The sequence below is a fragment of the Hylobates moloch genome, unplaced genomic scaffold (genome assembly GCF_009828535.3).
Source record: "Hylobates moloch isolate HMO894 unplaced genomic scaffold, HMol_V3 SCAFFOLD_12, whole genome shotgun sequence".
Lineage (NCBI taxonomy): Eukaryota > Metazoa > Chordata > Mammalia > Primates > Hylobatidae > Hylobates > Hylobates moloch.
Genome location: NW_026652287.1, coordinates 75,096,635 through 75,107,843, shown reverse-complemented (window position 1 = coordinate 75,107,843; position 11,209 = coordinate 75,096,635). Strand labels below are relative to the sequence as shown.

The 11,209-nt window shown below is 40.8% G+C and overlaps 1 protein-coding gene across 14 annotated transcripts in view; it reads left to right on the top strand.

The window, feature by feature from the left end:
- Nucleotides 1-4,364: 4,364 nt before the first annotated feature.
- KCNC2 (potassium voltage-gated channel subfamily C member 2) overlaps nt 4,365-11,209 on the top strand; it is a 169,837-nt gene continuing 162,992 nt past the window's right edge. For 7 of the 14 annotated variants that reach the window (XM_058425051.1, XM_032170773.2, XM_032170771.2 and 4 more), the window contains exons 1-2: nt 4,691-4,779; nt 5,984-6,689. In XM_058425051.1, coding sequence (XP_058281034.1) covers nt 6,003-6,689 — 687 coding nt within the window. In that variant the 5' untranslated portion in view covers nt 4,691-4,779; nt 5,984-6,002. Of the gene's footprint in view, nt 4,780-5,289; nt 5,376-5,981; nt 6,690-11,209 lie in introns of those variants that run through there. The other 7 variants (XM_032170763.2, XM_058425053.1, XM_032170760.2 and 4 more) reach the window with 3 other exon arrangements.

The following is an 11,209-nucleotide window of genomic DNA, read 5'->3' as shown; positions in this document are numbered from 1 at the left end:
CCGCCGCCATGCCCAGCTATTTTTTGTATTTTTAGTAGAGATGGGGTTTCACCATATTGGCCAGGATGGTCTCAGATTCCTGACCTTGTGATCCGCCCACCTAAGCCTCCTAAAGTGCTAGGATTACAGGCGTGAGCCACCACGTCCAGCCCATATATTTTTAAGTAAAAACAATTTGAGAAGAATGGAGATTTATTACAAGGATTAAAACATTGCACTTTCACTACATTTATGAGGAATATTAAGTATTTGAGCTAGTTTTGACCTATATGCAAGGCAATATGGTATGACAGAAGTTAGGATGGTCATCAGAGGATATGGAACATGGTCTTGTTTCTGTCAATTATTAACTACTTGAGTTGAGGCTGAGACTTTTTTCTCACTTGACAATAAAAACTACCAATTAGTAGATGTCTAAAATGTGCCAGAAATATTTCTATGGCCTTACAGGCCTTTTGTCATTTAATACTCATAGCAAGTATAGTGTCATCAAAAACTAAGGCTGAAGGAGTTGTGCAACTTTCTCCAGGTGAGACATCTAGTGAATGACACCCAGAAGATAAATTCTATTTCATTTGTCTCCAAGGCCTTTGTAATTAACCACTGTAAAGAATGCTTAACAAGAATGTTTGAAATGAGAAAAATATGTATCAGATACTGTTTTTCTTTTTGAATTCATAATACATAATATAAATGTTAGTTATTGTAAAGAGGGCAGGTATGTAGGTTTGTATTATTACTTTTTGAACAAAAGAAATTTAGAGGATTAATCAGTAATACCAAACCATTCCAAAATTTCTTAGCTTAACTGTAGTCTTTTATTTAGCTCATAATTCTGTAGGTCATTGCATTTGGGCTGGACAGTTCTAGACAGATGAATAAGAGGAAGGAAGACAGTTTTCTACTTTTGGAAACCAGCTGGCTACCATATGGGGGCAGAAATGAGAAGTTTAGCTGTTTTGAGACACAACTTATTTATTTTATGGATAATCCTCTATTATGTCCTCTGAGTTGGCTCCTAATACTATTTCTTATTGTACTGAAAGTGTGTGTGTGTGTGTGTGTGTGTGTGTGCATGACTGTCATATATGTCTCTCATGATGTCAACTAGTTAAGACTTATTTTCATAGTATCAGGATAGAGTTCCAAGAAAGAGAGAGGAAGGGAGAGAGAGAGAGAGAGAGCAAGAGCGTAGAAGCATACTAGACCATTTGAAGCCTGGATTTGAAACTGGTACATAATCACTTCCATTCCATTCTATTGACCAAAGTAAGTTACAAAGCCAGCACAGATTCAAGAGCTGGAGAAACAGACTTGAAGGGAGAAGTTGCAAAGTCACATTATAAAGGGCCAAATCTGTAGGGAGCAATGAAAAATTGTGGCCATTCTGTAATCTACTGCAGAAAAATTTTGTTTATGGATATATTAATTTTTGAGAGTGAACAATATTTTAAAAATCCTCACATTAGACTTTAGAAGAATTAAGTTGTTCAAATGCTAAACTTTTGCAAGTATGTCATTCTGACAGTCACAGGGTGGCTTCATGAGATCAATCCACTTTTCTGATGGTGACGTAGTGCTTAGTTTCTGTAGCCTTTCTGTGATGCTGACTCAAGAATTATAAAGGAAGCAGCATTTCAGTTGCTTCCCTGCAAGGGGTAATGTCCGTACAGTTTTCTAAATCCTTGCTCCACACAGACCACAAAGGAAACCACAAATGTTTTTCTCCCTCAGTTTTCCATTGCCATATTTCAAAGCTTTGCTTTCTTTCCACTTTTATCTGACTTTTACAGCAGGATCAGTAAAGTTCGTTGGCTGGAGGGGTTTTCTGTTCTCTCCTGTCTTATATAATGGAGCCTGGATATTTGTTTTAGGTTCTTCCCCTGTTCTATTGACCAGCAAAAAATAAAAGAGACTGTATTTTATTCCTTGCTTTGTGTATCAATTATCCATTGACATGCACATCTCATCCTTTTATCTTTCCACATTCTTATTTTCAAACTTATCTGACATGTTCTCTAATTTCACATACAATTCTTTTTGAATCACAAGAAAAGTTTGAGTTCTTCTGAATGATGATCCTCCTGTCGATGTGATTATTTCTAGATAGCTTATATAATATAACCTTACACCTAAACTGATTCATTAGATCCTTGTCTTTCCATTTTCCTCCCCATGAGTACTTTGCATTATCTTTTCCTTTCTTTTTGTTTTCTCTGTAGTTGTCTCATAATGCAACTAATATGAGACTAAAGTCTTTCATTACTGATTCCTATCATCTGTATGAGTTATCTTTTTACAGTCTTGCAATTTAATATGAACATTTTCTCCATTTAAATTAAAACGGGATAATTTATGTGAAACATTTTTAACATAGTATGATCTCAGTAAATACCTATTATTATAAATGCTTCTGTGGCTATTAAAGTTGTTAATTTATTCTAAAGCAAACCACTTTCCGCCTTTTACCTACTGAATTTACATTAGGCAATATAAGACACCATCTAGACAATGGAAGAATGACTGTTAGAAGGTGAATTTACTTTTTCTTTGTAATTTTTCTGGCAATTGAAATTTATTATCATTATTATTTTTTGAAATGCTTCAGTGATTGATAATTGTATAAAATTAAAATAATTTTCTTCACATTAAAGCCTTATACACTTTTGTGTGTGTTTACTCACATGCTGGGTCCACATGGTCTTTACATATTTACTGTCAAATTGTCAGTAATTTAAAAAATAAATGTATATATTGTATCTTTTGCATTTATTTTCTAGACATCAATGACCTTCCAAATACCTTTTGGTTCTCTACTTTGTTAACCTATTTAATGTGTCATAACAGATAAATGTTTATTTAGTGAATTCACATTTTGCTACCTGTCTTATCACCCTCTATATTGCTAAAATGTTCTTATTAATAACTCACAAGTCTTGCTCTTTCTAAGCCATAGTATCATATCAATACCTGTTTATCAAAGAGATCTTCTTCCACAGAGGACCTGGTGTTTTCTCTACTGGGTGGACTTCAATTCTAACAAACTATGCCTGTAGAATAGTGTCTGCCTTCCTTCCCCTCTTTCTTTCTTTCTTTCTTTCTTTCTTTCTTTCTTTCTTTCTTTCTTTCTTTCTTTCTTTCCTTCCTTCCTTCCTTCCTTCCTTCCTTCCTTCCTTCCTTCCTTCCTTCCTTCCTTCCTTCCTTCCTTCCTTCCTTCCTTCCTTCCTTCCTTCCTTCCTTCCTTCTTGGAATATGCACACAGATACACACACACACACACACACACAATCTGTTTGGTGATGAGGCCTGTTATAGGTTGAATAGTGCCCCTCCTTCCCCTCATAAAAGTTGTATTAGAGTCCTAACCTTCAGTATCTCAGAATGTAACCTTGTATGGAGATAGAATCTTTATAGAGATAGTGAAGTTGAAATGGGGTCATTTAGGGTGGGCCCCAATCTAATATAACTGATATCCTTATAAAAAGAGGATGTTTGGACACAGGGACAGATATGCATGGAGAGAAAATAGTCAGAAGAGGCACAGGGAGAAGATGCCCATCTACAAGCCAAGCAGAGAGGACTGGAACATATTCTTCCTCCAAAACCCTCAGAAGAAGCCAACGCTAACAACACTTTAATTTTGTGTTTGAAACTGGCAGAACCATGAGACAATACATTTCTGCTGTTTAAGCCACCCAGTTTGTCATACTTTCTTATGGCAGCCCTAGGAAACTAATACAAGGGTCAATGAAAACTTGAGAAAGGGTGAAATTGGCTTATTAGAGAATTACTTGGATACTTGGGTATCTATGGCTTTTCTCTTCAGCTTCAGACAAAAAGTAACCCTGGAGCTTGTACTTTGTAAAGCACTGTCTTCCGGGTTCTAAAACTTGTTTTGCTTTAGATAACCGTGGTGTGGTGGCTGGAGACTGACATTTGATTTGAAAAAGCAAGCCAGAGCTATGCATAAGACATAAAAAACAATATTTACTGTCACCTGTTAGTAGACCTCTCTCTCTGGTCAACTGCCGTTGAGAAAAGAAATTCACTTGGTTTTAGATTCTCTCACTTGTTGGGAGGGGTGGGGCATGGCCAGGGGTGGGGGGAGAGAGAGGGTGTGGAGAGTGGGATGTAAATAAGGCAGGCAGAAGCTCCAGAGAGGGTGGAGACAGAGCTTTACGGAAGAAAAATATGTGAACCTGGTTGGTACACATAGCTTCTCCAGACCCACCCAGCCACCCTTTCCTGAGCCCTGTGCTTCGGATGGCGGCGGGAGGTTGACGGCGAGTGATGCTGAAGGGACAGCTCCAGCAGTGGCTGATTTAGGGGAGAAACAAAATCTGCAGATGGAATCGGAGCAGGGCGACTTCACCTTCAAGTGGTGAGCTCTCCTGACCTCCGGCCAGTCTCCGCTCCGTTCAAGGCCAGCCGATCTGCCCGCTCCCGGTGGGGTCGGGCAGTGCCGGCTGGACCCGCCCCGAGCTCCATGGTTTGCCCAACCCTGCGCGATGGTGACTCTGGGCGCGGAGGTTGGCGACTGGCAAATCCGCAGATCACAGAATGAAGGCGGGGAGCGCGGCCGGCGGCCGGCGGGGGCTTTCTCCCCCACCCCAGCGCCCAGTGAAGCGGCTCAACCACCTGAATCCGGAAAACGCCAACAAGTAGTTTCTCGTCGGAGAAGGGCGGCTCAGCTGGGCGCCAAGACTCAGTCCCGCTGCCCAGAGAACCTCGTCCACTCGGAAACCAAAGCAGAACCACTTTTCTCTCGGTCTCCTTAAGGTATCTGGAAATGGGGCCGGGGTGGTGAAAGGGGCGATTTCCTGGAAAGGGCATGTTGACCCTGCAGGCAGGCATCCCCCCCCGCCCCCGCTCCGCCTTTCCGCAATAGGAATGTAGAGATGAAGCCCTGGGGAGAGGTGGCTGGGAGGCTGGAAACAGGGACACTGTCAGCGAGACTTCCAGCTCAGGGACCCAGGGGGTGTGCCTCCAAGCAGCTTTTCCCCGAGCCTCGCCCCTCCTAGAAAGCAAATCCCCCACCCTCCACCCCCTAAGGGATTTGTTTTTCTTGGGAAGGGGGATGGGTGGGATGCATTGATCACTTTATTCTTAAAGATGGATCCTAGTTAGTTGTTTCCTTTCCCAAGTAATAATAATATCAACAACAACAACAATAATAATGCGAAGAGGAAATCGAATGAGGAAATAAGTCAGAGGTCTCCTAGGTGAAAAGCAACAGCAGAGATTTTTTTTTCTCTGACTTCTGCGTTGTCTTTTTGCATGGTCTGTGAGCAAGTGTAGAGGTGAACCTAGAACACGTTGCGCAGAGGGCACTGCCTGAGGGCTAGGGAGTAGCGAGGGTCCGGGCTTGACCTAAGGTGGGTGTGGAATCGGGGCTCTTCACAGGGTGGGGGGAGGGTGTGCTCTCACCCAACACTGCCAAGTTGCCTGAGGAAAACTCCCTGCCTAAGAGAATTGCATCCAGGCTAGGGGAAGGGGAGAAACAGAAGGGTCTTGGAGAGTGGGAGTGAGAAGCCAACCAGGGGAGGAGGAGAGAATGGGGCAAAGGAGGGGGAGAAAGTAGGTTTAGACGGAGAGAGAGGGTGTTTGGGGAGGCAGAGAGGGGATTAGGGGCTGGGAGCAGGTTGGACTTGAGAGGGAACAGAAAAGAGGAAGAGTGGAAGGTGAAAAAATGAAGAAGAGATCAGAGCCAAAAAAAGGAAAGCGGGAGGCAGGCGAAACCGTGTCATGAAAGGTCAAGAAAGACTTGGACTGCTATCTCTGTAGTTCTCTGGAAACCTGGGAAAGGTGTGATGCAAGAGGCGGGGACAGCGCTGGACGCTGATCCCCTCCGGGGGAGGGTCTTTGCCCCATGCCTGTCTGCCAACCCTGCATCCCGGGACTCGCTCTGGGTTGGTGGTGGGGGTCATGGTGTGTCTTTGACGGCCAAGATCTTTAACTCGGCGCTGTGTTTGCCTCCCCCCAGTCATGTCTGAGTCACAGAGATGGGCAAGATCGAGAACAACGAGAGGGTGATCCTCAATGTCGGGGGCACCCGGCACGAAACCTACCGCAGCACCCTCAAGACCCTGCCTGGAACACGCCTGGCCCTTCTTGCCTCCTCCGAGCCCCCGGGCGACTGCTTGACCACGGCGGGCGACAAGCTGCAGCCGTCGCCGCCTCCACTGTCGCCGCCGCCGAGAGCGCCCCCGCTGTCCCCCGGGCCGGGCGGCTGCTTCGAGGGCGGCGCGGGCAACTGCAGTTCCCGCGGCGGCAGGGCCAGCGACCACCCAGGGGGCGGCCGCGAGTTCTTCTTCGACCGACACCCGGGCGTCTTCGCCTATGTGCTCAACTACTACCGCACCGGCAAGCTGCACTGCCCCGCAGACGTGTGCGGGCCGCTCTTCGAGGAGGAGCTGGCCTTCTGGGGCATCGACGAGACGGACGTGGAGCCCTGCTGCTGGATGACCTACCGGCAGCACCGCGACGCCGAGGAGGCGCTGGACATCTTCGAGACCCCCGACCTCATTGGCGGCGACCCCGGCGACGACGAGGACCTGGCGGCCAAGAGGCTGGGCATCGAGGACGCGGCGGGGCTCGGGGGCCCCGATGGCAAATCTGGCCGCTGGAGAAGGCTGCAGCCCCGCATGTGGGCCCTCTTCGAAGACCCCTACTCGTCCAGAGCCGCCAGGGTAAGGCCAGAATCGACCCCTTCCCTGATGCTTCAACTTCTCCCAACTCCCTCCCCAACTTTCTGTTCTTTTCCACCCCAGGGTCTCAGGGATGGGGGGTAGAAGAGACCCGGGACTTCCTAGAGATACAGTTAGAGGCTCATCCTTTGCAGGGTAAACCCAGGACCCTGGCCACCATCCCTACCCAGTCCCATCTTTCTCCTCCTCCTCTTCTCCCAACTCAAACAGATTCACTTTAGCAGATGGGACCTAGAGGGCAAATGTCGACTTCTCTGTGCACGTCTTTGGACCCTGTCCTGAAACGGGTATGAGGATTCATCTCGAGTTTCTCCCTCACTCCTTTGTTCTAACTTTTCCTTTAGCTCAGATCTCTCTTCTGGCCTCCTGGTCATCCCTATTTGACATTTTCAGTGAGGCCCCTTCACATCTGACTCACCCAGAGCAGTGGCTCCAATTAGGGGTTGAACCTGAGGACAGAGGAAGGGGAAATGGAATATATCTATGTGACTGGGGAGGTGGAGGGAGGAAAGGTTTGGGGGGAGGTTTATTTTGTGAAGAGAATCTCCAGAACGTTGTTTGGGCCTGTCGCTTTCCAAGAGAGACGAATACTAGGATTGTTTCCGTGAGTTGACCAGAGAGCCCACTTACACACGGAATTTTGAGCCTGTTCCCTTTTGCTTTGGGCTGTATCTCTGATCCTTACAGATTGAACACGCATTAACCACTTTGGTGATCCTAGTTCTCTAAATCTGAGTAGTTTAGATTGGAGCAAACTTTATTTTACTTTTAATATTGTGATTCCAGCCTCAGTGTTCTTTTTTGGGTTCTAGTTTAAATGACAGCTCAACTTTAATCCTTGACATTCCCAATTAATTCTTCAAAATCTCATGAAGAGATTATAAAAGTAACCAATAATGGTTTCTCTGGTTGAAAGGAAATAAAGACATATAAATAACCAAAAATTATACAGTATGTGAATGGTTTTTAATTATATGTGAGAACCAAGTACTGTATTCAGTTAAATCTTTGCAACTGCATGTGTCTGGTTTGCTTCCGACACCCAGAAAAGACACCCCATGGGCAGAATGGCAATTCTCCCAACTTTACTTTGGCTCTATCTTCATTATTTTCTTCCTCTGTGTGTCAGAAGTGTCTGCATCTGAGATGTTATGCAGCTATCTACTAATTTGTCAGAAGATGTGCTACTGATAACACTTTGGAAGTCTGTGGATGTGTTTTGTTTTCAGTGTGAAATAGAATATGAAAGAGACAATTTAAAGCATTGCTACTCTTTTAGACTTGGTATTTAAATGCATACATAAATTCTAACATGCCTGCATACACATATTTGAACATAGAATTAATAGCTTCAACTTGGAAATCTTTTTATTTTTTTTTTGCAGGCCATGCCATAAATTCAACAACAGAGTTGGCATTCAGGAAAAAAAAAAAAAAAACCCAAACCAACCAAACAAAACCACAAGTGCATATTTATTTAAATTAAACCACAGGCTCATGACCATTACATCTGTGCATCTGTGTTTTTTGGATTCCAGCTGAGTGTTATGGAGCTCTTTCCACTTGGTGGCTAAAAAGATAATCTGAATTTGTTTTCAGGCCCATCATGTGATTCTTTTTTTCCAGATCATCTGCTGCAAAAGGACAGAATGTTTTATTATTTTTCCTTATGATAACATAATACGTTTTATTGTAGGCCAGATTGCATAGCAAAAACTTTAAGAAGGTGTTCAACTTTTATCATTGTCATGAAATTTGATTCTATAGATTATTGATCAAAAGGATAAACCATTGACTTGAAAATTGTGTTTAAAAAGTATTTACTATGATATTTCATTATAATAATCTTGAGACTTTGATCTACATCTGTTTTAGGTGAGAAAAGAATACACCAAAGTTGAGAGTAAAACAAGGTCAAAGAACAAGTAGAAGCAGAATCAGCTAAGAATCATAGACCTGAAAAATTTATTTGAGGTCACATTTAGTCAAGACCCTTTATATTGTAGATGAGGAAAATGAAGACTGCAGATGCTAAGTGATGGCCAAGGTTATACATCAAGTTAATAGCAAAGCCAAAATTATCCCAGAGGTCTCATGACATTCTCCTCAGGCCCTTTCTAACAAAACTACTGATTATAACTGGACTGGATTGTGAAATCTCTGCAGACCACGTTGCTCTTGAGATTTAATGCGGCATAAGACATTTCACTAGAGTCCTAACTTTGAAAGGTCATCTATAACTTTTAAAATATATGTATTCCAGGACTTTCACTCCTAGGATTTTTACCCTCTACCACCTAACAGTAGCATAAAAGTATGAGACTTGAATTAACTTCTTAAAAAGAATCCTGTTTGAACTTTCCATTTTTATTGACCAGTCAGGGTTTAATATTTGGCTTTCTTTTGTGGGTCTTGTCTTCAGGGAAATCGCTTTTCAAATTACTAGAGGTTGGCTAAAAAAAAGTAATCCTAAGTCACCATTCTATTTAAAAGTGACTTAATATTTTTACCTGAGCACTTTTAGTTAAGATGATAAGCTGACAACATTATCTGACTAGTTTGAAAAATAGAATTACATGTGGAAGCCACAAGTTGAAATTATATTTTGCATGGACACAATTCGAGGAAACATAAAACAATTATCAAGTGTTTGCTTCAGTTGTCTTATTATCATGAGTCTCATTCTTAATAGGAGTATTTAAACTTTTATAAACACTTTTACTTTTTAACATTAGCTCATCTTTTATTGAAATATTTGACATGAAAAAATTTAACTCTGAATTTCCTTTTCAACTCATTATACCTGTTTGACAATTTTCTTTTTTTCTCCAATATTGAAAAGATTGGATCAGTTATATCATAGATGTGCTTTGTTTGTAACTTTTATGATTTAAATGACAGACAAAAACAACAGTGATAGGAACTGAATAATTAACTGAATTTTGCAACTCTGCATTTTTGTCTTTTGTTTTGGTTGGCATGTCCCTCTCCTCTATGATTTTTAATTTATGAAGTAAATACATATTTGAGGGGTCTAAATTGTTCTATTTCCATTGGTAAATAAGTTTATATTTCATACATTTAAATTCTTATTCTTAAGAATAGTATTCAAAATAGAAATTTATAAAAATTCAAATATAAGTTGTCATGGAAACCTGTTGTGGAGAAAATGAGATCAGGAAAAAAAGAGAGGTTATTTTGTTGATGCTAGTGAGTGGTATTTACAAACAGTAAAAAACAAGGATGCATAAATATATTTGTAAAAATGTGATGCACTGTATATTTTCAATTTAATATGTAAGTGTTAGAAAAAAATGAAGCTTGTATGTGCTTTCCTTTGAAGAATGTATCATATATAAGAGGACAGGTACCAAGCAGAAATTCCTTGATAGAGTTTCTAGATTTTTAGAAGTTTTTAAAAATCACATAAGGACAAAATACTAAAATAAAGGACAATTTCAAAGAATCTGTTTGGAATATTAAACAGCTGAGAGCAGTTACAAGTTTCTCCTTCTCTTCCTTTCACTTATATTTTTTATAGGGTAGGGGAGATGATTGAATTCAGCTCTGTTTTAGAGTGTTGACTCTTCCTTGGTGATGTACGCATATCTTTGATTACCTGATAGATCTTCTGTTTTTTACTTTTAAAGCACATTTTAGAAAAGAGAAAACAAAATAATAACTGCCATGGAACTCCACTTAAGATGTTGCCTTTTTGGTGTGTTTCTAGCTCTTTCACATACATTCCCCTGACCTTTATCTCATTTGCCATTGTTGAAATGCAATATGGGTTGTATCTCATATACAACCCTTCTGAATCATACGGGGATTCTGATAGTGAATCTATTATTTTTTAAATTTTGAAAATATTCATGTTATTAGCATTATAGATTATTTCTACAGCATTACCAAAACATACTCCTTAGAAGCCATTAAAATGGAAATTTTAATTTCTAGCATTAGACTCAAATTTGCAAATATTTAATTTACTTTGTATGGTCCACTTTTTCCTCTTCCCCAAGCCATAAAACAAAACAAGAAAGACATGATCTAAATAAATATTTGCTAGTATTAAATGCAGCACTTGATTTTTAAAAATTATAATAAGGTATAGGAACAATTTGAATCATGTATTAAGATTAAAGGAAGAAAATGTCAAAGTCTTGTTTTGTAAGAGTGGTTCTAATTAAAAGAATTAATGGCTAAATATAGCTTATTCATAAAATATTGTCAATTATTAAAATTTTAGAAAGCGCATTTATTCAATGAATAGTGATTACACAGTCACTGTAGACTGGAAACTATGAAAAGTACTGGGAATGCATGGAGAAGATATAATCCTTTGCCTTCAATGAGCTCACCTATTTATAATAAAATGTTTCCTAAAGGCATTATCTATTAAATTAAAAAAAAAAAAAAAAACAAGATTATGGCAAATAAAATTCTAGAGGTGTTAAAAATACATTTTCCTCAAAAAAAAGACTCACATAGGAATATTGCCT